The sequence below is a fragment of the Diadema antillarum genome, unplaced genomic scaffold (assembly GCF_040938485.1).
Source record: "Diadema antillarum isolate AM-2024a unplaced genomic scaffold, OU_Dant_1.0 scf00000070, whole genome shotgun sequence".
In the NCBI taxonomy this organism is placed as follows: domain Eukaryota; kingdom Metazoa; phylum Echinodermata; class Echinoidea; order Diadematoida; family Diadematidae; genus Diadema; species Diadema antillarum.
This window is the reverse complement of record NW_027270959.1, coordinates 2,950,453-2,977,913: the sequence shown is the minus strand read 5'-3', so window position 1 is coordinate 2,977,913 and position 27,461 is coordinate 2,950,453. Positions and strand designations below refer to the sequence as shown.

Below are 27,461 nucleotides of genomic sequence, written 5' to 3'. Positions count from 1 at the left end.
CGGTGAGGGCGTGCTCACTGTCATATTCACTGCTACAGTTGTGGCTCCACCACAAGACCCAGATACCTTTGATCAGGTAAGCCAAAAAAAAAAAAAAATAGTCTGCAGATGTCAAAGAGTCATGTAAGAGACATTTCATTTCATTTCGTTTATTTCTTTTCCAACAATGCAAAACATTTTCATACACAAAATAACACAATATCAATACAATGTAGTGACAAAGAAATATACGTGAAGTTAACACTACTACGCATTACAAAAGCAAGTGAAAATTGAATTTAAACTAAAGTTGCAGGAAATGGAGGAGACATGCTAAAAAGCTAAGCTTGTATTTTGCAGTCTCCTCGTGGACAAAAGGATATGGGATTACTTCTGTACAGCTGCTAAATTAAACAAGACCAATGATACTCCCCCCCCCCCCTCCCCCTCTCTCTCTTTTCTTGGGGGGGGGGGGGGTGACTTGAGGCACAGGGCGTAACCAGAACACAATGACATCATGTCTTTCTACCTATGGGGACAACACCTTTGAGCGGACTTGATATCAACTTTTGAATCTACCTACCTACCAGAGCGCATAAAAGGGGGGGGGGGGGCAGAAAAGAACCACACACACACGCGCGCGCGCGCGCACACACACACACACACACACACACACTCAGGTGGCGAAATGTCTCTATCACTAGCTCTTAGCCCTGGGTGACCCGGTAAATAAACTAGGTCGTGCTAATGGAAATGATAATGCTACAAAGAAGGGTAGCTTCACACAAGATAGTGTATACTCTGAAATAAACTTTTTAGAACAATGTTGGTACGTTCAGGCTCATGTACTTAAAAAATACAGTGTAAATCAATCGGTATATAAATCAACAAACCTATAGACCGATTCAAGCGACTGTTCATGGAAGTGCGCCCTCTTAAGGCGACGCCATAACTGGGGGCCAAACAGGCCGGGTCGGCAAGCGCCGTGCGTGCATCAGCATGGCAAGGGTGCCAGCGGCAGCCAGTGCTTTTTACCACCCGGCGCCAGCCGGCCAGCTAGCTATCTCTGGCGCTGGCAGCGATCGACGCATCTGGATTTGTGACAACTAGAGTCTACTTTTGTTTTGCTAGCTAATTAAAAATAGATAAAATCAAACAACTTATACCGACTATGAGCGAATGGGTAGATGACATACGGCTGTAGCCAAAACTTGAATTTCAAGGTAAATATCGGTACGATCCGTGAATGTTTGTAGACTCTATTTCTTTGGCGATGACTTGGGTACTCGCGTGTAAGCCCCGTACGGTATATTCACATTCGTGTAAGACTTGCAAGAGAATAAAAGCCGCTGGGGAGAATTGTTGCTAGGGACAGGCAGACGTCTTGCTAATAAGCCTAGGCTGTTGTCAAGTTAACTGACATAATTAAATACAAATAATGAATAAGAATCTTGAGCTCGATTATGGTACGATAAATTACAAGCTAGCCTATCGGTTAATTCAACCTTTTTAGGGCAGGCTTTTGCCTTTACTCGGGGAGTTTCGGGCCAGTTGCAGGGTAGAATCTGTCTAACATTAGATCTTGTCTAGAAATCTAGGCAAGATTCCAGACTAGATCTAGACCTATTGACTTCTAGAACCCTACATCCTATATCATTTTCGGATGTCGATAACTTCAGGCAAGCCTATAACTGAATAAACCAAACGGAATATAAATCTAGGCGTTTCTAGACCGTATAATATGCCTAAACTTAAGTTAAGTTACGACTACGTCGCCTGATGTCTACAAGCAAAACTTCTACTGTTTTAGGTCTAAGTAACCTTAAATAGCATCATGCTAACACATGGACAATCTACAAAAGTGATTTTTAAGTCATACTTTCTTAGTATTATTGTGAAACGGATGTTTGCCACCATCCATGGCTTAATGATATCACTTTATCAAAAGTCAAATTCAGAGTTCCAGGCCAAAATTGAATAGGCCTATAGATGGTCAATTCAGTGCTGAACATTGAAGAAGTGAAAACAATTAGAGATTATAAAAATTTAACGCATCTTGAAACATTTATTTAGCTGTAGTGTAGGCTGTAAAATGTTTGTCATAATAATAAAGTCTAGCTAGGAAGTGTATTCTAACTTTGGCAAGTAGGACACCAAGGATAAAACAAAACAAAACAGTGAATTATCATATTCTTTGATCTAAACTTGTCTTCTAAGATGAACAACATTTTACGAATATGCAGTGATAACCAAATTAGAGAATCTAGAAGACATAGTTTGTTTTGAAATCTTTGCATTTTTATACCGATGTATTTCACTTAATTGTCTTTAATTTTGCCTTAGTTTGTTATGCGTCAGCGGTGTCTGAATTTCACACACTGCCGTGTAGCTTCCATTTCCAGTTTTTTCTGTTATTTGTGCACCCAACAACTGCACAATGTGTTTTCCTGATCTTTCCTTTGAAGCCTTCAAAGTAGATCAATATGTCTGAATCACTCAAATTGTCCAACAGAATGGCATTAAAAGCCGCTGAATGACTTTTCCACACAGTGAGTAAACAATCACAATATTAGCGCGGCGCCAGCGGTCGCCGGGCGCGGCGCCAGCGGTTGCCGGCCGCGGCGCAGCGCTCGCGCTCGGCTAACTATGCGCGATGGGTACGCTAGGCTGCTGAGCTGCAAGTGCAACTCGCTGATGGGTAGCTAGCTCGCTGGGAAGCCCCGTTGGCCCCCAGTTATGGCGGCCGCTATAGCGCCGCTAGCGGCGGTAGGTGAATAGGTCATCGAAATTGAATCGGTCTATACATCATGTATACAAGGTGGTAACTTGCTGCACAATAGATACTACTTCAGGGTTGTGGGAAACATATATGTATAGATGGTATCTCATAGTAATGTGAAGGGGTTACGGATGGTGAATAGAACCGCAAATTATCAATCCTCCAGTCCGCTCCCATAATGCTCACAGCACGAAGTGTCGGCCGTACGCGTCATGCATGCGGGACGAGAACGGGGAATGAGGTGGCGATGCTCCGAGTTGATGCGAAAACCGATGAGGGACGAACAATGTGCCGAACTATTGGCGAACAAGGACGTAACTATGATGCGTGACTTGTGACGGTCAACGACGTATGATGGGTACTGCATACTGAATAACATGCACTTGATGAGCCCAGGTCATCCCTGAAGTAAATTAAGTTTTGGATTATCAAAAGGGGAAAATAATTCTACCATCCCTACTACTTGTCACATCTCCCTTAAGCTTCATTCTGCCACGTTCATCTTTACAAGAAAATAGTCTGTTTGAATGAAACATCCAACAGACCAACTTATCAGTTTTACGGCATAATAATAACAACATCTGTGCAATACACCTCACAAACCAATAAATGCCCTTTTGAAATTTCAGTTCCTTCACATCCAAACCGCCTCCTCCTGTCATTATTCTTACTCCGAAATTATATTTATCGGTACACCTCGATGATACTAAGTACAACTTGTCTACACACCTCAAAACATCGGGGTAACTGCTCATGAACGAAATCAATAACTAACCACACTATAAATTTCTTACGCCTCATTTCAGCTCCAAAGAGCCTCATCAATAATTTTGATGTAATAAACACAGCAAAGCATTCTCATAGTATACCATTTTTTCATACGTTACAGCATCATCTTACAATAGGGAATTTAAATTCTGTGTAAATTGATATATGTAATAATGATTTAGTGAAAGTATAGGCCTATGTAATAATAATGTAATAATTGTGTTTCTGTGGTTTACTAATTTCACAGCTCTTCCCACCTTCCTATGAAGGCAATATCGGCAATCAATGTTCTACAAAAACTACATAACAAAATACAAACAGTATGTCCATTCAAAGTTCTTGAAGGGATAATGGGCTTCTCCTGGCCTGCGCTGACAAAAGTTAGTCTCCTTTAGAAAAAAAAAAATCATCGCGACAAGAAAAAACAAATGTTGACTCTTTCATTTCAGATTGTTCAATGATAATTTGAGATGATGTCTAACTTTACCAAGCTCTTCGCCAAGAGTATTATGCTATATGCCAGTCATTAGTCTTATTTGTGTTTCTTAAATGACATTTTTTTTCTCCAAATTCATGAAATGTAGTATTGAAAAGTATTAAGATTATTCCTAGGATGTTTAATAGGATGCAGAAGACTCAAGGCAAAAAAAAAAAAAGTTACCGGCTACTTACATGCTTGTGCTGTAGACCGCCCTGGATGATTAAATGTTCCTCAATCTTACCAGACATCACAAGATTGATATTACATACATTAATGCATTTTAGAGAGGGGTACCACCCGAAGGTATTGCACTGGATACATACATCGATTCGATACGAAACGTGCTTACCGACGGGGACATCTCGATTGACGATACGAACATCACGCTGGATGCAACGAGCTTCGAGGTTGACGATGACTACGTTGTGTCGTGTGAGCCTGGGGAAATCTTGGTAGACGATCTGTGTTGTGAGTAGCGTGACTTCCAAGGCCTGTATCTGTATATTCCCTGCTGGAAAGAACACAGTCTCCTACAATGTAAAACAGTGTAATCACAGTGTGAACACAGTGTGACATCTCTTCACACTGTTGAGTTCAAGCGTTGTGAACACAATGTGAGTCATCAATTCACAGTGTGAAACAGAGTATTACTATGTGAACACTCCGCAAAAACCACACCACAGTGTGAAATCATTTTCACACTGTTAAATTCGAGCTTTTTCACATATAGTCGACTATGGTTAACTGTGGGACACTGTGCTCTTTGCAGTATAGGGTTACATTAACGATTGATAATTGGAAGTTATGAAAGAAATGAGTAACATGGGCATTGGACTGAAACTTAAGTACAATGTTCTGCCTTGGTATATTATCAGGGGAAGGGATGATGACTATTTTGACTGATAACCGATGAGCCACCAACACGCACCAAGGCACCATTGCGAAAAACCTTGCCTAAGTTTTCACAACCTATTACCACCAGTCCTCTTTTGTTCAGTAAACATACTTGGAGTGAATCTAGGTGACCTGCATTCCTCATATACATTCTTTCAATAAATTTACCTTATTCCGGATGCAAACTCCATCTTAAAATGTCAAGATCACTCATGAATACATTGGACAAGATCCACATGATCGAAAGTACTTACCTTTTATGTCGTATAGTCTTAATTTTAACCAGGGTTTCCATGTAAGACTCCTTTGAGGATATATGAGCACATAGATATTGTATGGGAGATCCGAACATTGTCCTCTTGTGGGCATTTTGTAATAAACAAAAAATGGTATTCCACTCATATGGTCTGGACTTTGATGGTATTAAACCGTGACATTCCAGAGAGAGAGTATTTCGTACAGTGTTGCACTAATGATGTGTAGACCTACAAATTTGTTGCTCCCAAGGACTTCAATAATCACAGAATGCGTTACTATGTACGTTACCGCACGTCAAGAGACAATCTCGAGTAATGTGAATTCGATATAACCTTGCCTTTCCTCCTTTATTTTTCTTGATTTTCCACATAAATGTTACCCTGGAACCAGTGCAATGCCCTCCTGGAACTGGACAAAGTGACAATAGGTGCGAGAGGTGTCCAGTGGGAACTTACCAGGACGAATACGGACAAGTCCAGTGCAAGAATTGTTCCGATGGCACATCCACTGTGTCACGCGGAAGCAGATCTTCAGACAGATGTAGAGGTCAGTATGTCCATTATCCCGAAGAGCATTGCAATTCTCGGCTTTCGCGTTTTCTTGCAGACTTGTCCTATCCTATACAGTATGAACTCCTCCCCCCCCCCAAAAAAAAAAATACAACGGGACCCTTCGCAATGACATCTTTAGAAATAGTGAATTAATCCAAATACAATTTCAGGATGTGAAATAATAACTCGTTGCCCACATCTAACAGAAAACCCCCCTTTCGATTTGCTTCAGTGGTCAAAGAGAAATGAGGAGTTGTGTAGAGCATGTCAGGAATTCCTTCCCTCCAAGTTCTGTCCATTATCTTTACATATCAATATGCAGTTCCAAGAGGATCCAGGTGCTGAATTTGGAAAAATCTGACCAATGACATGCTTTACAACAATTCACATTTCTCTGTGACTACTTACAATAACAAAATTGAATGGGGGTTTTCTGCTGAAAAGAGCTAAGATGTTGTATTTCAAGACCCTGAAGTAGCACTTAGAAGTTTAATCACATAGGGAGTAATCAATTAAATGCGAAAATACGATTGTAATTTTCTTCGGGGACAAAAAACTGTACACCCCGGTTTCAGCACGATGGCCTGTATCCCGCATCGAAGTTTGATATATTTTCACTGTGTCTTGATAGTAATGCATTGTAACCATTATAGACGTTTTATAGACCTGTTTTCATTATGTCCTGTGCGTTAACCCCATTCGGCATTAATTGGTCAAGAAAATAAAAATGATATCATCATGTAAGATAATTCGAATCAATGATTTGGAATGGGATCTGTGAAAAAGAAGCCCGCATATTTTGACACAAGGCAGCATCAGGAGAGATGTATTATTATCTTGTGCGTGCTTTTAGTTCAATACGTTAATCTTTTCATATATTTCTGACAAGCCGAAGTTGAAAATCAGAATTTAATGTGGGCAGCCCCTGACTGACTTTACCCTTCGCAGCCCTCTGTGAACCCGGGACTTACTCGGCCTCAGGAGTGAAATCCTGCGTAGCGTGTGGCGAGGGCTTCTACCAGCCGGAGTTTGGGAGCAAATCGTGTCTACCTTGTCGAGAAGGTTACACCACCTGGACCATTGGTTCTGCGTCCGAAGACGAATGTACAAGTAAATCCACCAAGCTTCGAAATTGCTCTCCGTTGTGTTTATCAATTGTAGATGTCCCCTCGTTCTAGTGGAATCGTTTTTTAATCTTTATGTCCGCTCATTATCTGAATGTTGTAATGAAACTACTATAATGATTTTATAATATTTCTGAACACATTTCTAATGTTTCTCCGTCAAGCGAAGAACAAACTCGGTGGTTTCATTATAAAGTGAGATATTCCAGGTCTGAAGAACGTCTTCGCAAGTATACAGTCAAATTTGTCTGTAACGACAATCATACGGAGACGGAAAAGTGGCCGTTATAGACAGGTGGCCGTTATAGAGAGGATCTTAAACACGACTTTTCGGGGCGGGGTTGTTTTTAGTGACCGTATACGGAAGGTGACACCTGTAGACAGGTGACTGACAAGGCATGTTTTATGACTATATCCAAAGCTGGTGTGGAAGTGTTCGCGTAACCACGAGCCCAATAATGTGTCCATTTGTCATGTTTGTGGTGATCTTTCGACAGATCCATGTCCGAAGGGTTATGTGTCTTACACGGGATTCAAACCATGCACACCGTGTTCACGGGGATTCTACCAGCCGGATATCCAACAATCCCAGTGCATCATTTGTCCCGCGGGAATGTACACACATGAGACTGGTGCGCACGCCATTGAATACTGCCAAGGTGAGCTCCTGAGGAGATATTCCAATCATGTCGGAATGAAAGGTTGCAGTGAGAACGAAAGAGCATAAAATGATGTGGGGGGGGGGTGGGATAGAAAAAATGACTGAGAAAAACTATGATCACTATGATGAATCCAAATTGAGACGAAATGTAGACTTAGGATATAAGCCTATACTGTTACATCTCAATCCGAATCAAATTAAGAACAGACTTCGTTTAAAATATCTGCTCCTGGTCTTACAGAGCCTACTCTTTCCACATTTTCTATTAAACACTAAGGACCCTCTCACTCCCTTCCCCTCCTCCTCCTCCTACCCCCCCCCTCTCTCTCTCTCCCTCTCTCTCTCTTTTCTCTCTCTCTCTTAATCTATTTTCTGGTTCGTACGCTTTTGGTATGCAGTGATCGATGAATGTGAATTGAACCAACCATGTGGTCCCGGATCGACCTGCGTGGACCTTACTCATGGCTATCGCTGCGATTGTGCACCGGGATACGCCGGCGAGCACTGCGAAGTTGACATCGACGAATGCAGCAACAACGACGCGTGCCTAAACGGTGGTCGTTGCGAGGACCTCGTCGCGGGATATCGGTGTGAATGTCCGACGGGATACGCAGGGGCCAACTGCCAGATAAACGTTGACGACTGTATAGATGGTAAGTGATAGCGCCGATGATTTGTGTCGCTGAATGACTTATACAACACAGACGATAAAGGGATCGTTCAAACAAGCCTTTCCATGACTTTGAAAACGTATGTCGTTCTCAGGAGCTCAGCTAGTGTCCATGATCGTACAGTTTTTCACTCTTGTAATGCAAGCTTCTTCAGCTGTTCGTGTTTATCATTCTTACAATCCTCGTAACGATAGGTCCAGTGGAAGGTATCTAGGAATATTCCGTTATCTTCCCTCATGCAGGGGAATTAGTAAGATATTATTCCGCAAATGCAGTAAATTATTTTATAACATCAATATTTGCAATGCAGCCTACTGTCGATTTGGTGCCACATGCATCGATGGTCTGAACTCCTACACGTGTCAGTGTCAAGACGGTTTTGCAGGAGAACACTGCGAGATTAACCTGTACGACTGCGCGTCGGACCCCTGTCAGAATGGTGCATCCTGTATAGATCTACAGGCGGTAAGCGCGTTGCACTTTATTCCCACTCCCGAGTGTTATCCATACGGAAATGGTTTCCCCTCTGTATCCAATACTGACATTACCAATGTGCATTAATGAATGTAATCATACACTCGTCCTTTTCAATGCATCGTTTTATTATTTCATTCATTCCTCTCTTTGTTTTCATCCCAAGATCACTGTTTAAAAAAGCCACATGTATCTTACTGAGACACCTCTCGTATAGTCCGGTCTCAAATGACCGTGTAACTACTGTAGAGTTACTGGGAGTTGATGATAATATGATAACCATTAATTGACAAATGATTGAGCAGGGTACACCGTGTGAGAAATGATAGGTATGTGTGCATGTGTGTTGATGAAATAAGAACGAGATACATCTACGAGATTCTGCTCAGCATTGTCTGAGGTGTAAAAGTATCCGAAAGGTTTGGAGAACACATCTGATGTAACCTGCACAATAATATCCCTGTCTAGCAAGCAATTGCAGGCATAATAAAGTAAAAATTACCCCTGCCCACTGTCTATGCCACTTCATCCACATTCCCCGTTGTTATGTTTACAGGATTTCTCCTGCTGCTGCCTCCCGGGATACACTGGTCGCTTCTGCGAGGAGATAAAAGACTACTGTGCTTCAGCTCCGTGTTACGGGGGTGCCAACTGTACCTCTACCATCACTAACTACGAATGCGCATGTCCCCCTGGTTTCACTGGTCGCGACTGCGATGTTGACATCGATGAGTGCAGTGCCGTCAGTTGCGAAAATGGCGGCACTTGTAAAGATCTCATCAACGGATTTCAGTGCGCTTGTCCTCTTGGTTTCATCGGAGAGCAATGTGAACAAGGTATATTTCAGCATCACTTCTCGTCACATCCTGGGAAGTTAATCGAAATATCATTGGGTTGTGTTCTAAACCCTGCCATGCACATACAACAAAACTTATTGGCCCGAATTCACGAAGGTGGTACAAATGAAACCATGGTTTGGACAAAAAGTACGGAGCGCCAAGTGTCGTTACAAAAATCAGTAATTTCTTCAATGAAATGATTATTTTGTAACGAAATGACAACATTTTGTGAGTAAATGAACATTTCGTCCACGAAATAATAATTTCGTTAACGAAACGGTCATTTTGTCGACGAAATGACCAATTTCGTAACGAAACATTCCGTGCGACACTTGGCGCTCCATGCTTTCATTTGTACCACCTTCGTGAATTCCTACCAACTAGTGTATGATGTCATTTTTTTCTTTTTTAGATTTTTGACATAACAATTTTTGCCGACAATTTATTCGATGTGCTGATCTCCAAAGTTTGACATCATGATCTTTACTGATTTGCACCAAAAAGGAATTCAGAATTCAGTGTCCCCTAAAGTAGGCAATCATAAAGTCTCATTACATGTGGAATTACACGACGTTTTATACAATGTAGTATATACAGTATTCTTTTACATGATCGCTTTACTTAATGAAAATGTTCACTTGTCAAAATTTCATCGTGATATGTATTGAAGGAATGGGGGCATACCTGGTTGTTTCTTCATTTCCTAATGTTATAATTGGAAACAAGTCTGATGGTATTTTAAAGACCCTGGCAAGCCATTACAGCAGTAAAATCGTATCATATGTCAACCGGGATTACTTTTGTTTCAAATATATGCATTGACAGTTTTGATACGTTGATATGAGGAAGTACTCCATGTTCGAGCTTTTTGTTTGTTGGTTTATTTTGTGTGTATTGTCTGTAGTGCTGTCGTCGGATTTCGATCTTCCGTTTCCGTCGGCCAGAACGACAGATCGAGCCGAATTAGAGGGCGTCCTACCAGATCTCTTCGAATTCACTCTCTCTTTCTGGATGACAACGTCCGACCAAGAGAACTACGGCACTCCAGTTTCCTACGCAGTGAGAGGTCAAAACGATGAGGAAGATATGGACAACGCCCTCACGCTTCAAGATTATAACAACCTCGTTCTCTTCGTGAATGGCGAGGCAGCTTTCACGTATGTTCAGGCAAATAGGTGAGCGCAAGGTCTTCAATAGGCACTATCAAAATGAATCCTATAAGTGCCCGAAAAGTGAGGGTGATCCTTCCTCTGGTATGATTTCAGTCGGCAGTGAGCACAAAATTATTGCTTCATTTGTCACTAAGTGATTAAATGACTTCACTCTTTGATTGCAGCATGGTCTCCATATTCTGTGAATGGAATTGTTCTTACCTTATTCAATTGTTCTTACAAAGCTGAAGGTTAGATAAATCCCAGGAAAGCATTTTCGAAATGGCGCTACCAGGAGATTATATCAAATGACATATTGTCAAGATAGGTTCTTTGTTTAAGTTTGTTTATATAATCAAGCAGGACGCTTTTCTCTGTTGGTGTAAGTCAAAATTGAGGTGATTTGGGTCAATTCATTGATCAAAGAACACTCATTAAAAAGGTGTTCCCGCTGGTAGAAGTGATAGTGGGCTGAAGCAAGATATACCAGTGTCATTGGCAGATCTTACGGAGGGGACACGAAGCCGTCCGTCGAGTAGCTGCGCGCCATACCATCTCGATGTTTTCTATAATAAACACCCAAATTGAGCTTCGAATTCATTTTTCTTTTCTCAGAGACAGTAACTGGCGCTTTATAACAGTAACGTGGACCAGCGAGACGGGGGCGTGGGCAATCTACGTCGACGGACGCCGAGAAAATTCAGGTTCGGATTTGTCCCGCGGGAACCTGATCAGGGGGCGGGGCATGTTTGTGGTTGGCCAGGAGCAGGATAGCTACGCGGGATCCTATGTTTCGAGGGAATCCTTCATCGGGACAATAACACAGGTCAGGATATGTTTCTTAATTTAACCCTCTGCGTGTGTGACATTAATTTCTTATCCAAAGGGGTGTGTGTGTGTGTGTGTGTGTGTGTGTGTGTGTGTGTGTGTAATGTATATTTCTGCACATTTGACTCATTGGAACAAATAGGGTTACGGAAAGATCTACCAACTGTCTAATGATTTCATTGTGCAGTGATTGCAGTTACCATAGACACAAAACGAAATCTTGCGACAGATTTTTTTAAAGCTGCCCTTCCTTTGCTAAGGTAGTTGACAGTGGTTGATGGTACGAAATCATCTTTAAGGTGAACAGGATGAGCAGTCTTGGTTCTACACTTTGCATGATAGCCTAACCTAGCTATTATCCTGTTTCTCTTTTCATTTATCCCATATAAAGTCATTTTACTAAAGCTCATAAAGCTGACCTACAATGTATCAACAGACGAATACCTGCTATGAAGAGAAAATGAATAGATGGTGGAATACATTCCTAAATCGAATAACTAAGTCGGTCGATTTTTTTTTCAGTGCCCAGAAATAGTTAAAGGGATCGTATAGTTTTGGTTGAGACCTCATTTCAGGTTTTTAACATTTTTTGGTGAGATAATGAGGAACATCTAATGAAATATGAAAGAGCATGTAATTCCACGAGGAATTCAACGTTTATTTGACAAAAATTGGTTTTGAAATGGCTGAGATATCCAAAACAGAGCGATTCTAATAAAGTGTGGGACCCACATTTGATTATGATCGCGTTTTTTACTTTGTTTTTTGGATGTTTTAGTCATTCCAAACCCGATTTTCATCAAATAAACTTTTAATTCTTCTTAAAATGGTATGTTCTGTACTATTTCATAAGTGTTTTCTTGGTATCTCGCAAAAAGTTAAAAGCCCAATTCTGATCTCCACCAATACTGTCCATCCCTTTAACTTCATGAAACCATAGGTTCAACCCAAGGTGGTGGGCGAGTTTGCAATCTGTTTGAATTTACGAGATGAACATCTCATTCGAATAATCATACCGCTTTGGCTGAATTCAGCAAACGTTTGATCTGACATGTTACTTTCAGGTGAATGTGTGGGACTACGCGATGAATCCGGACGAGATTCTGGACGTACATGCATCGTGCACACACTCTGGCAACGCCATTTCATGGTCTCAGCTGTCCACAGGGATTAGGGGTCAAATCACAGCGCGTACTCCGTCCGCGCAATGCGGTGGTAAGTTTGTGCTGTGCTGCAGCCAGATGATTTTAGTTTGTATGATTTCAAATACTTAACCGACGTTTTTGTTTGTTTGTTTTTTCGGCAGAGGGTCTATATGGAGTGTTTTTACTTCAGTCATTAATAGATACATGTATGTACACATACACTGTCACAGACCAAATGTCCAGATGAAATGGAATTGGAATTAGGGCCTAATGTGCAATGAATTACACTATAAGAGAGTCCAAAGAAATCAAATTACAGATCACGCGAATAAATGTGGCCTCCTTGAAGACAGCATGTAACATCATTTAAACAGAGAATATTATGTCTAGACATGTTACACACATACTTGAAATGAAGTAAAACACATTTCTGCTTGTAGTCCTCATTAGCAACGGATTAATTGATTCTTAACAGAAGTAGCAACTACAAAACTAAGAGCGATATTTTTTAACCACTTTGATAGTTTTTTTTTAAAGATTCCTCTGAAAACACAAGCACGCAAAAAAGGGGAAATTTCAGGAAACATCATTGCTTATTTTTCCTTTCCACTTGAAGACGTCGGAGGCGACGTTGGAATACGGAAAATCTCATCAAAATCTGACAAGTGGACTTCGGACGATAAATATTATAATGACATTGTAATTTTGTGCAGGCAACACGGTGTAATTATGCTAATAATTAGATGGATATTCCAATGTGGCTTATCATTCAATTATTGATTCGTTGTTGTAATTTTGTTGCGGTAGCAATCGACATGTGTGAGGCATCATACTGCATGAACGGAGGAGTATGTGTGGAGAATCAGTCCGGACGTTTCTGCGTGTGCTCTCAGGGATGGTATGGACCGCGATGTGAGACCGAGGCCGTACCGTGTGCGCTAGGCATCCAGTGTTTGAACGGCGGGAGCTGCATGGGACAAAATGGTGTTTGCGCATGCCCGATAGGAGTGGAAGGTAATTGTGAGGTGCTCCTCCAAATGCACATTGACGTATTTACTTTTATTCTTGTTGTTATTGTTTTGTCTCAGTAAGTGTGTCTACCGTGTAAACAAAGGGATAACTGTACCAAGATACAGAATTCATTGATTTCTACTTAGAAAAAAAAAATGTTTGTGTACGGAAAGCCTAATGTGTCATAATTAATCTGGGATTATCGACTGATGGACCGGTCTATAAACCATTTTTTTTTCTTAAGCTGTGGCTTGCCACAAGGCAAATATCCTATAAAAACGATAAAAAATAGATTTCACCTTATATCTATCGCCAAAAGGCCCCCGAAAAAGAGGGGAAAAGTCCAATAATCGAAAACGCTTTTCGATTATGGAACATTTGGCCTGCTATACTTTTGTGTGTGTGAGTGTGTGTGTGTGTGTGTGTGTGTGCGATTTTAAACAATAATACTATCAATTCATATAAAGTCAGAATCTTGTGCATAGTCACTGACTCTTGTATCGGCCACGGGAAAAGAAAGAGAAAGGATTGAAAATAACGCCCCATCTGGCAATGGGTGTTGGCGCTGTGTACTGGCACGATCATCTATCCATAGGCCTAATATACTTCCCTACCTTTCGTTTCATTGTCTTTCTATTTCTAAAAGGACGCAATTGCGAAGATGTTGTTGGTTGTGACAGTCTACAATGCCAAAATGGCAACATATGCTCCATTAGTATGGGCAAGCCAGTTTGTGCCTGCAGCAGTGGCTTTACAGGCCGACGTTGCCAATTTGGTGAGTGCATCTGAATATCCCTCCTTTTTTCTCTTTTTCATGTCTTTCTATGTTTGTGTTATTTTCCTTCAAAGTGTAGTCGCAGTTTTAGATACTGACAATTAAGTAAAATTTGTCATGTTTGGACATGTTTGTACACTGGTCGTATCAGATTATGTTATTTGTGTTTCATACAAAATAAAGCTTGAATGTTTTCATACATTTTGATATCAAATTACCATGCATTCGTATCAAAGGCCACTAGTTTTGCTGACACGTCTATAGCACAACATATATCTGCACAAGTCCTCCGATCTGTACACAAATTGTCATCGAGTTTTTTTTTTTTCGTATATGAAAACAGGAAAAACGCAGAAGTTGTGCCCTTAGCCTCAATGATTTTGTCGTTTTTGATGTTGTTGTTTCTGTTGTTGCTGCAATAAGCTAGATACTAGATAACGGTGTGTGTGTGTGGGGGGGGGGGGGGTTTGTACATAATATTTCCAAGTGTGAAATATTAGTGTACAAAACAATAAGAAAGTTGTGAACCGTTGACAGCGGCTGATTTGGACAATGTTCTTGCGGTCAATGTCGTCAGTTGGCGAAAACGGTGAAATTAAAATCGTTATTTTTTAATGTTCTTATTCATATTTGAGGAAAAAAAATATTCTACACGAGTGTTGTTTTTTTTTTTCAAAGACAGCATGACAGTGGCGTGGAATTTTATTTTTGGGTGACAGTCTTCATATTTTTGTGTGTTTGACGCACAATTTAAAATTTAATTGCTTTTTTCCGTGTTGCGATAGATGTGAACGAGTGCTCGTCTGACAATGGAGGGTGCGATCACATCTGTCAGAACTCTTTTGGTTCATTCTCCTGTTCGTGCAATAGGGGATACGTTCTTCAAGAAGATGGCAAAACGTGCAATGGTAAGAGAATGATATATTTAGCGGAATAAACTCACCTATTCTCATCCTTCTCTTTCTCTACCTCCTTACTTCCTTCTTTCAAACCCTTGCGTAATGTCTTCGGACTAATACCCGCAATAATGAAAATACCTCAAAAGGGAATAAAACCCGGAATAAAAGTGTGAATTGAGTATATACAGAGATATTTTCAGAAGGCATCAGTGAAGTTAGAGAGAAAACTGTACAATTTGTTCCAAAGTTATGGATTTCTAAAGTTTCAGTAACGCGACGACTTTACAAGAAGACTACCAAAAAGTTGTGATGGCACAGCAGGACAAAGACAAAGTGCTCTTCCATTTTGCTAAAACAAAATGAAAATTGCTGAATATTCGTTATATGTTCTTTATCATAAATCATAACTTTTGAAAGGGTTTCTCGATTTTCTTCAAACTTTCCTTGCGTGTTCTACCAATATTTTTGCATTTATTCCTCATACTGATAAATATGAATATGAAAAATTGATAAATATTAAATTATATAATGAATGACTTAAATCAAATGTCGATTGGGCAATTTGTCTGTCAGTTGCAACGAAATAATATTTTGTGTGGTCACTTACCTTCACAGATATCAGTTTCTGCGAGTACAAAGGGACATTTTATGCCGTGAGTATCACCAGATCTTTTGACCACTAGATGACCAGATGACGGTTTTTAAGATCATAAAAATAGGCTGACAATTATCATTTGTAGTATTTCAAACAATATGCCACATGGTGATTTCACCGCAGAATAAGAGGAAGTGGCACAAAAACTGTTATGAAAACATGTGGCTTGCATGCTGGGACATAGAGCGACCCACATAATGACGATCGTTTCTTTTCGTTGGGTCCCTCCACTTTTCGTACCTGCATGATCGTTCTCCTTGGTGATTTATTGCAATGTTTCGTTATTGCAATGTTGGCGTATGATAATGCTTTGTTATTGTACAATATATGTTCCTTTTACAATGTACCATTTACATTATTCTTTTGTAAAAAAAAAAGAGAGTGGAGTGACGGTGTTCGATATGTTTTGTCGAAAATTGCAAATACAGCTGTAAATATGAATTAAATTGAATTAAATAATCTGTAGATATAGATACGCTCTACGGCAGAAATCCAATCATATATCAATTCATATGTTTTCGAAGTCCAGAAATCTCCACACACTTTACTAAGGAGCTACCAAAATACCGTAGCCAGAAGATTAAATTTTCAGACAAGGCCTGGTTTGTCATGTTGCATGGTGCCGTATGAAGATCGTTGATATTCGACGTCGTAAAAACTTCATGTACGAGGGCCCTGGTTCATAAAGCTGTTAGTTATGCATGACTTTACGAACGAATGGAATTTGAAGTGCCAATATGTGTGCCCAGTTTTATCCTTACGTTTTTACAAAGTAAACGACTGTATGTCAATGAATCATCTACATTGGTCCAAAAACACACGTTCAACTAAAATGTGTGTTGACATGTGAGAATGATCATCTAACATCTGCTAATTTCAACTTTGGCTATTGAAATGAACAGCAATTAGGTTGCCCTTTTGGCTTGCCATATTTAAGTTGTTCGTAAAGTCGTGCCTAACTTTACGAACACCTTTATGAAACGGAACCCAGTTCGGGCAGCACACTCCAGGAAGCAACAATCCTTTCAAGTAGCACAGTTGCAAATTAAGCAAAACAAGTTAATCATTTCTTGTTTGTTTGTTTTTTATTTACCATTTCTTGTTTGTTTTTTATTTCATTTTTCTTCTGTCACAGAGAGGATACACGTGGGAAGACGGGTGTGATGAATGTATTTGTCAAAACGGGAGAGCGCAATGTTCACCGAGAACTTGTCCTGTATTGAACTGCAACGCGGTAGGTTAACCCGTGTCACTGTGTATGTATTGTTGTAACAGGCATCTCCCCTTTGTTTAAAGTGTTAATAGACATAGGCCTACGCATTCAAACTATAATACCTAAAATACAGTAATACTTTAATCATATGATTATGCATGTCGTTTGTGCAGTTGTAAAAAAAAAGGGTTTAAACGAAGGAAGCAATATACTTGTCTATACACAGTGATTGCACATGTACATAAATGTGTGTATAACATCAAGTTCCTGCCTTCACTTGACATAATTAGGCCATTCGTAAATATAGAATACAACAACCCTAGAAGATGCAGCACTCAGAAAATTATACGTCATATATACCGTGTCCAGAGGCAAGAGAAATGTAACAGCAGTAGAATTTTGAGATAGTGGTGGTGATTAATACACCACCATGAAAATGCACAATTGGTTATTATCATGTGCAATGGAAATCAAAAGGAATGCGTCCATATTTTATTGATGTCAATTAAGCATTAGTGCTCCGACAAAGTCACTCACATATCCTGTTTAATAACAACCTGAGCCTGTTAGCGTTTTGAAGTTGCCAATCAGGAACTCGACCTCTCTGGATGTCACCAACGTAAACCAGTGACTCAATCAAAGTGTAAACTAAATGGCAAATCTTTGTATGCGTTTGATTCAACTCGTTTTTGCTGCTAGATAAGGAAAAGAAAACAGAAACAAGTCGACTTCTTCTCTGATGATAATATATTTTGTAAATCACTGGAAATACTCCGTAACTCTAATGCACTATTGCGATGTTTTTATTCTGTTCTTCCTGTAACAGGATGAAACCGAGATTTGGCTGCCTGGCGCATGTTGTCCCACATGTCTACCAGGTAATATTTTCCCTTCTCAATCTCTTATTTAGAAGGTAACGGCAGCGAACCCTTGACGGGTTAATCATATCCTCCTCTCTGCATCTTCTCTAAGCTGTCTATCGGTCTTTCATGACGTCACAAAGTCTTCTAATAATCTTTTCTGATTGTGGAGTTGTTTCTCATGTTCGTTTTCTGCCTGAATCCGCTTCTCACCCCTCTATCGTATGCCATTTAACTCATTCGAAGTACCTTCCATGTCTTTTTTGTTTTGTTTTGTTTAATTTCCAACTGAGAGAGTAGCTAGATAGCCCATGTTCAGTGGCAATAGTTCATACCGGGTTTTCTGCTCTTTGCGATGAATAAATGAAATGGGATCTTTTACGTGCATGAGTTGTGACTCTCTCACGGACGGGACCTCCATCATAATATGCCCTATACGAGGGACAAAGTGTTTTCGCTCTTACTAAGGGGGACGGGATGACAGCATATGAAATTGTTCAGTTAGACTCGAGAATCGAACCCGGGTCCTTTGGATCTGGAGGCAGACGCGCTACTGGCTGAACCAAGTATTGTCTCTTATGTTTTCTCTACAAGTGTATCTATACACATTAAATCTCTAGTAATGTCCATCTTGGATATACACTAAAACTTTGGTTTGTTTGTTCGTTTGTTTGTGTCTGTACGTTGTAATCGTTTGTGAAATTGATATGTTTCACCTTTTCTACATTATGTATCAACAGAAACTAAAACATGTTCACTGGATACAGCAGGCAATCACACCACCTTTGACGGGTATAGATTCGAGTCGATGGGCAAATGCCGCTACGTCCTCACGCAGGACTGCGGAGGCACGGCCAACTTCGAGGTGCACGTTCAGCACGAACCAACCAGCGGGAAAACTCCTATGAATCTGACGCTCTATATCTACGTCGACTGTGTAGAGATTACAATAAGTCCAAACGGCACCGTGAACGTCTTCAATGAAACTCTGGCTTTGCCGTATGTGCACGATAGTCCACAGAATGTGAGGATTGAAAACATCGGTGAGGATGATATCTTGGTGACGACGAACAAAGGTCTGTTTGTTGAATGGTCGTCCACAGAGGTTCGGGTGCGCCTTTCGACTCAGTATAGGTCAACGGCCTGTGGATTGTGCGGGAACATGAACGGGCAGGAGGCCGACGACGGACTGACACGAGAGTTTATCAAGTCAAAGAGAAAACAGATCCTCCTTCATGGCTGGAGGGTGGACGGAAACAAGTAAGCACAGATCATGACAATTCAGATGTGGTCAATATGGCTGTTGTTCCTTTTGAAGGTCTTGTTTACATTTGGGAGCAGTACATGATTTAAGAAATGTTCAAGATATCACATTTGATGCATATGTGTAGGTCTGTTGTATATAAAAAAAATCCTACCATATAAAATTTTCACAATAAAGCCTAAAATATAAGGAGATATCAGTATATTTCTCAATAAACCATAATTGTAGACGGTTTAGTCTGGAACCGTTTTTATGTAACTATTGTTCACGTTTAGTGTATTTAACAATACTTTACATCGATTATCAGATTCAAATGGTCTGACAACTGAATTTTATAATATATTTTGGCCGGAGATTGGAGGAGTAGTAAGAGAAGCCTTAAATGAGGCATATAAATTAGGGAAAATGTCATCTTCACAGAAGCAAGCAGTAATCAAGTTAATTGCTAAGGATGGGAAAGATCCTTTTTTATTGAAGAATTATAGACCGATATCTCTTCTTAATGTAGATTATAAGATTTTAACAAAGATTTAGCTAAACGGATAAAGGAAGTTTTGAATGAAGTTATCTTGGGAGATCAAGTAGGTTATATGCGCGGGAAGAAATATTGGGGTAGCCATTCGAATCATAGATGATATGATATTTCATACATCTTATTATAATTTACCAGGGTTTTTATTGGCTATAGATTTTGAAAAGGCTTTTGATTCTATTTCTCATTAATTTCTTCAAAAGGTTTTGCTTTCTTTTGGATTTGGCCCGTCATTTCAAAAGTGGGTACACGTTTTGTATACAAATGCTTTGAGTTGTGTTTTGAATGAGGGGGTTTCTACCGGTTATTTTAAAGTGGAGAGAGGTGTTCGACAGGGTGACCCACTGTCTCCTTATTTATTTATTTTATGCATGGAAATAATGGCGCATAGATTACGAAGAGATAATTCTGTACATGGAATAAAGTTTGGAGATGAGGAAATTAAATTAGTTTTATATGCAGATGATATGACTATTTTTATACGTAATGAGAAATCAATTCATAGGTTAAGAATGTTGTTTGAAGAATATGAAAAAATGTCGGGATTAAAGGTAAATATGGATAAGACTAAAGTATTAAGATTGGGATCATATCAGCATTTAGATACTAATTTTGGAGAAACAGTTGATTTTGTGAAGATACTTGGGGTTTTCTTTTCTTTAGATGAGGGAACGAAGGAAAATATGAATCATAAAGAGATTTTGAGTAAGATAAAAGTTCTTTTGAATTTCTGGAAACAAAGAGATCTAACTTTGATGGGAAGGATTCAATTACTCAAAGTACATATTTATTCAAAAGTTATATATCGAGCTTCTCTCACTCCAGTTCCCAGGTGGGTTTTTGACTCTTTAGACAAATTGGTTTTTGATTTTATATGGAAAGGAAAAAGAGATAAAATTAGAAAAAATATATTGTTTTTAGATTATAGACAAGGTGGGTTAAAAATGATGAATTTTGTTGATTTAGTTAAAGCACAGCGAGTTATGTGGGTTAAGAAACTTCTTAATAAAGATGAAAATATGAAATGGAAGCAATGTTTTAATTTTGTTACGAGGGACATAGGAGGAGAATTTATATTTTTGTGTGATTATTTACCAGCGCTGTTGAAAGTGAAAACTCCATTATTTTATAGGGATTTATTAGAAGTGTGGGTAAAAACGAAACAAATGAGAAGTAATGTTAGTAGTAGTTTGTATAGTGGTAATGTTATGATATTTAATAATAAATATATACGATTAAATAGAAATTGTATAAATGATGAAAATATGTATAAAAAGGGAGTTTATAGATTAAAACATATATTAGGAAATAATGGTGAATTGAAATGTGATAGATATTTTAGAGATTTAGGTTTAGGAGTTAAAGATATTTTTTTTTTTGCTAAGATGTATTTATGAAAATATACCGATGGGTTGGAGGAGAAATATGAAAGAAAAAGAAAAAGATATTTTGGAAACTGATTTTATTATAGGAGGGAAAACAATTGATATTAGCAATTTAAGATCAAAACAAATGTATTTGCAATTTCTTAAGGAAAAAGAAAGTGCAGTATTGATTTTTGATAGAATTAATCAAAATTATGGGTTTTCTGTTAAGGAGATACAAAATATATTTTTAAGGCCAAGACAATGTACATTAAATAGCCGATCAAGAGAGTTTCAGTTTAAACTGATGCATGGTATTGTTTATACAAATCACCATCTTTTCAGGTTTGGTTTTACTACAAGTAACTTATGCTCTTTTTGTTGAAAAGAAGAAACACACAAACATTTATATTACATTTGTGAGCATGTGAAATTACTCCGGGAATTATGTGAAGAAATGATAGAGGATATTGATTTAAAAAATTGTACTTTGGAAGAAATTCTGTTTGGGCGGAAGGAGGATAATAGGGGAAAACATCAGTTGTTAAATCGTATTTTAATTTTGGTTAAATATTTGATTTTTAAAAGTAGAGAATATGGAAAGCCGCCTACATATAATGAAATAAAGAATATATTTTAGTGGATAGATTTGAGGAAAAGAAATTAGCATCAATGAGGGGAACTTTAACCATTCATTTTAGTAAATGGGAAAATTTGAAAATAAGTATGGAAGGACCCGGAGCCAGATGTCCACGGGGAAGGGGGGAAGGGAGGGGAAGGGTAGTGGGGAGAGGGAGGGGGGAGGGGAGGGGGAGGGGGTGATTAAAGGGAATATCGATTCCATTTGGTGGTATATCGATTTTATTTGGGTGCATATTGATGTGTTAATCTTGTTTTTTTATGAAGCACCGTTATGCTGAAAGTACAGCTCCATTTGATATAAATATTCTTTTTTTTAATGAATGCGCTGTCATGCTAAAAGGACAGCTCCATTTGATTTTAATGAAAGTAAGTAAGTAAGTAGTGTATCTTGTTTTTTTTTTTCGGTGCATTGTATTTTCTTTACGAATGCACTGTTCAAGCTGAAAGTACAGCTTGGCTTGATTTCATTATAATTGTGTTTTGTTGAATCGTGTATTCTGTAATACATGTGATTCGATTTATCGTGAAATTGTATTGAATATGGAATCAATAAAAGATTATGAAAAAACAACAAAAAATTACAGTGGTTGTTTCTATTGGTAACTCACATTTTAGCACTAATGTTGAGTTTTTGTTTCACCTGCAAATGGTAAATTATGCTTTTAAGCAGCGATGCAGGTCATTGTGAAAAAAAATGGTGGCAGTCATAAAAGAAGGATGAGAAAAGGTTTTAAACTGTAATAATGGAACAAAGAAAAGCACAACAAAAGTGTCCATTTGCTACGCGTTATTGATCAGTGATTGTCAGTTGCTGCTGAAGTTAGAAATGTCCCTTTACTTTAAAAACTCCGAGGAATGGACAACTGTGAAATATTTGTCGTTTCGGGTCATTTTGGATCTGCCAGTCAGTTTGTCTGTTTGTCTGCCTGTGTCTTTCTCTCCGTCTCTCTGTCATTTTCTTTTGTCATACCTTGTGATTGATTGACTTTTGTATTGTTTTGTGTGTAACTGTATGTCCGTCTGTCTCTTAGTGGGCTGCTAAACTTTTTATGCCAAACTTTTCGTGCTGCTTTGTTGCTATATAGTCAAATTTTGCATCGAGTTTTTAATACAAGAGGGGCCCACACTCTACAAGCATTGTCTTTTTAGTGGGTCCCTCCGTTTTTTCACACAGTGCATATTGACAATTCTTTCATTTTCGTTACCTCTGCAACAATTGCAATGTATTGATACTGTTAGTTTTTCCAATTATTGTTGTTTTCTTTGTACGAATTTACGTGCATTGTTTCTGTCACTCAAGAAAGTGAGATTTATGTTTGTATGACTTTATTGTGGAAAAACGAATAAATTCGAACTTGTACTTGAACTTGAACTTGACTGATTTTATTTTCCGTGTAAAAACAAACAAACACAACAACAACGGCTGGATGGCACATATATTTAGCGATGCTAACATGGAATCGCTGGTCTTCCATGGGGTCCAAAACATGAAAATTAGAAATACAATATGAAATTATGAAATACATATGTTCAAAAAACATGAATATAATGAAGTACATAGATTGATAGGGGAAAAATCGCATATTACAATTGATACACGCAAATAACAAAAGGAATCAAGAGTAAGAAAAGGGGAAAATATGATAAATCACAACTTATAATAACCTGTGCTAATTGAAATGATTGAGCTCTTTCTCATCAACAAAAAATTGAAATTAAATTGACGAGGCAGTGACCCTAAAAACCTATTGTGTAGGGCCATATTCATGATGCATGTCTTTGAAAGATTGATTCCCCGCACTTCTACTATATCCCCCTACATGTATATACTAGATAATATTCTAACTAAATGTTGCGAGGCGAGTTCAATGTACAATCTTTCATTCAGGAAATACGACTAACAGCTGTTCGATTGCTTTCGCAGGTACTGCAAGAAGCGAGAAGCAAAGAGCGAGACAGGTATTAGGTTCGGGAAGATCGAGGCAGAATGGTGTTCCGATTACGATCAACTTACTGAGGCCAGGGGAAAATGCAAGATATTTAAAAAGAACAAGTTTAAAGCGTGCTACAAGTACGTCGACCCAACACCATACTACAAGCTTTGCCTGGAAGACACATGTACCTGTGGCGTGACTGAATCATGCTACTGCGAGCCTATCTCAGCTTACGTCAACGAGTGCCAACGCAATGGAGTTGCGATCAAGTCGTGGAAACGACAAACATCGTGCTGTAAGTTTAAATACGTTTCGTTACTGCAGTTTTATTCTTTTTAAATTCATTCATTTCATCAGAATTATTATCTTATCTTTTTTTTTTCTGTTTCACACTCCAGGCAACACACAGTCATGACATTGATAATATATAACGTTGAGACATATTAAGATTCCAATGCAATACCACCAACAATAACAAAAATCAAAACAACAAATTTTATGAATTAACGTTTTATTGAGTGGCAAATAGTAAAAGAAAGTGGCATAAAAAAGCGGAACAAAGGAGCTTTGTGAAAAAGCAAAGCTTGTTGGGAAAAGGCTCCGTGGACAAAAAAGCAAGCAAGCAAACAAACAAACAACAAAAACCATGGGTCCTACAATTTAGTCGACAAGATTCAAATATTTGTATTGCAGCAACTGAGTAAAGAGAAAGACAAAGAATAATGTAATGCTACTGTTCTATGAGAATGGCAAGTGTTATAGAATAAACATAACGAGTTTATACACAAGTTTTTTGCCCATATTATGGTCTGACACTAATACTGAGACTTAAAGTTATGGTCACGCGACAGTCATGATAATATACGGAATGCGGTTGAAGTTTGATTTCTGACGTATTGTTGATACACGTTGATAGGCTATGCGTCATGAACTGTAGCAAGGTATATCACGTCAGCCGTTCAGTATAATTATGGGCGCACTTAGTAACCTATTAAACCTAAAAACAAATACACTGACTTTTGTGTAACAAAAGACCGGCAAAAAAAAAAGTTTAACAAAATCAATTGAAAGTGTAATGAAGAATCTCTCATCAAAATGTTAAACTTTAAAAGATGCTTGAGGCATGATAATTAAAACAAGCGAAAGATATTTAGCTTATTCTTTTCGCACGCCTTTATATTCGTTCTAACGAAAAAGATCTCATATAAAAAAATACTCTAAAAATTGTCACATTTAATCGTGGAATTCTTGAAAGAAAGTTAAACATTGAAGTAAACCAGTCAACGAAATTCACTGATATACATCAACTGATTATTACTCTAAACTAACAATTACAGAAAGCTGTTTATAAGTGTTTATCAATGTTTAATACAATTACAGGAAGCTCTTCATGAAGACCAAACGTGAATATTTGCGTTGCATACTCATTTTTAAGATATTTAAGTATCTATCGCACATGCCTTCGTAATTTATCTTTACCTATTGTTTTTCTTGCCTATTTTAGAATTTCACATTTATCACCATAGTTTGATACAAGAAGTACGAAAATGCATGAATTAGAATTACCTGTCTATAAAGCAAGTTGGTGTTTTCAGAACATAAGTAAATAGTCATTCTTTTTCACAAAACCTCTTCCTCATTCAAGACATCACCTGTTACCACTCTGAAGTGTACGATGACTGTGGGCCGCCATGCCGAGCGACGTGCGAGGACCCAGAAGGCCAAAGCTGTACGCCTTCGCCGGTGGTATGCAAGGCTGGCTGTCAGTGTAAGGCCGGGCGTGTTTTGCACGATGGCCAGTGCATCAGAATCGATGATTGCCCGTCGTAATCGATATCAATCTAGCCGCCGGTCAATGATATCGAATCTGAAATATGTTCACTGCAGTAAAAACAGAATACTCGTTTTCAAACTTGGTGTCACAGGCCGCCTTGAAAAAGAATCGTGAGGAAAAGCAGCTGGCGAGTTAATCGGATGGAAATATTTTAGATCTTTGTGAAAGGTGTTGTTATAGATGATTTACCACCATGTATGGACAAGCTCATATTTGATGTAATCGTACACAACTTTTTAAATGATCTGGGTTTATCTTCTACTAAAAAGCAGGTCGTGGATGATTGTAAAGCATGATTGGAAAATTTAGTGATACAACGTAGTTCTATCTTCTTCGTAATTTGTTTTTGGTGTTAATGTGTGTGTGTGTTATATGTGTGTGTGTGTGTGTTTGTGTGTGTTTGTACTTGTGATCAAGGTTGAAGAATGTCAGTTCATGTGACACATACTTCCTTTCTTGTTGGGAGAGGTAAGGAAGGTTAGATGTGTGCGATTATTTCTGGAAGACTAAATGATTTAATGTATGTTACGAAAGTGTGTATGCTATATTTTTTGTATACAATCTTGTTGGTTTTTTATAGACACGCTGCAGTGTATATGACCCTGAACCTGATGTTGTATAGTTTACATTTTCCTTTCCTAGTGTAAAGCACTCAATGTCATGCCTGTGTTGTTGTTGTTGTTGTTGTTGTTGTTGTTAAAACTATCACAAGTAACACGAGGAGTATTTACAGAGACAAATCCCTAATTCCGAATGCTGCAAATTTGGCTTATGTTTACCTTATACCACATTCCTTTCGAACAAATCGAATACGAGTGCCCATCTAATAGTTGCGGCATATATGCAAAAAAAAAAAAAGAAAAGAAAAAAAGAGGGATGCTGGTTTAATTCTTAAACGGTACCGTCGAGCACACAAAATTCAGGATTCGGGGGAATTGCACGATCATCCATTAACAAGAGTCAATAGGGGTAGTCCAATCATGTATGATAATTGGTGTTGAGTTGAATTTTAAAACCACTAATAATGATCATGCTGGGGGCGCTGTAGTATAGTGAATAAGACTCCCGACTCCTGATCGGAGGAGCCGAGTTCGAATCCCGCCCAGTGCTTACGTCCTTGGACAAGATGTTTTTACCCACTATGTCCCTCTCGACCCAGGTGTATAAATGGGAACCTGTCAACGCTAGGGTAATGATAATAGCAGGACCCTCTGGTAGAGCAGTGGCAACACTGAAGAGGCTAACCTGGGTAAATAAGACCTTATTATTAATATTTACTATTATTAGTATCACTGAATTCCTTGCAATCATAATATTATGATCTCACGTTTTGTCAAAATTTCGTTACACTCCTTGTATTTTTGGAAAATTCGTCAGAGGAGTCTCGCCACCTATAAAAACGAAAAATAAACACTGCGTGAACAGTTTCTTCCACTGCAAAAGTAGTCGTTGGAGCATGCGTTTTCTGACACCTATCTAATATTCTTTATTTTTTCCTTTCTGTGCGACGCCCGAAGTGTGTATGCAGGTGTGTGTGTGTGTGATTACTTGTATGCGATCAACTCAGATTAGGGATGTTGCAGAGAGATGTAACAGTATCATTAACAATGCATAAACAAATAAAGGTTTATACCTTGTCGAAACAATCATCATTGGAAAAAAATAGAATTACCAAAAAACCGATGACTTGGTGTTGTATTCTAAAATCTTGTTAGGAATATCAGTCTTCCATGTCTAAAAATAAGCTCATGCAGCTGTATATTATTAACCTTCCCATACATTATATACACGTTTGTATAACTCTAAGTATTTACAATATGTACAATGTTTTTATTTTTAGCCTGTGTGGACCCCTCTATGGAAAATAAAACTGAA

The 27,461-nt window shown here is 38.6% G+C and overlaps 1 protein-coding gene across 1 annotated transcript; it reads left to right on the top strand.

Moving 5' to 3' along the window:
* Positions 1-7: 7 nt before the first annotated feature.
* On the top strand, positions 8-27,461 carry LOC139716852 (uncharacterized). The gene is made up of 20 exons (XM_071628385.1): positions 8-76; positions 4,292-4,475; positions 5,550-5,705; positions 6,659-6,820; positions 7,332-7,493; positions 7,894-8,148; positions 8,477-8,631; positions 9,197-9,476; positions 10,384-10,654; positions 11,246-11,456; positions 12,523-12,673; positions 13,411-13,617; positions 14,261-14,389; positions 15,175-15,297; positions 15,904-15,941; positions 17,079-17,177; positions 17,983-18,034; positions 18,757-19,276; positions 23,743-24,047; positions 25,398-27,461. The coding sequence occupies exons 5-20, from the start codon at positions 7,448-7,450 to the stop codon at positions 25,580-25,582; spliced, it is 3,027 nt and encodes a 1,008-aa protein (XP_071484486.1). The 5' UTR covers positions 8-76; positions 4,292-4,475; positions 5,550-5,705; positions 6,659-6,820; positions 7,332-7,447; the 3' UTR covers positions 25,583-27,461.

What these genes read in the sequence shown, in the direction of transcription:
- LOC139716852 (XM_071628385.1), top strand. Translation starts at nt 7,448, where the DNA reads ATGTACACACATGAGACTGGTGCGCACGCCATTGAATACTGCCAAG. An exon ending in CGTTGACGACTGTATAGATG is followed by an intron (nt 8,149 to 8,476) that starts GTAAGTGATAGC and finishes TTTGCAATGCAG; the next exon opens with CCTACTGTCGATTTGGTGCC. An exon ending in GAAACGACAAACATCGTGCT is followed by an intron (nt 24,048 to 25,397) that starts GTAAGTTTAAAT and finishes TCCTCATTCAAG; the next exon opens with ACATCACCTGTTACCACTCT.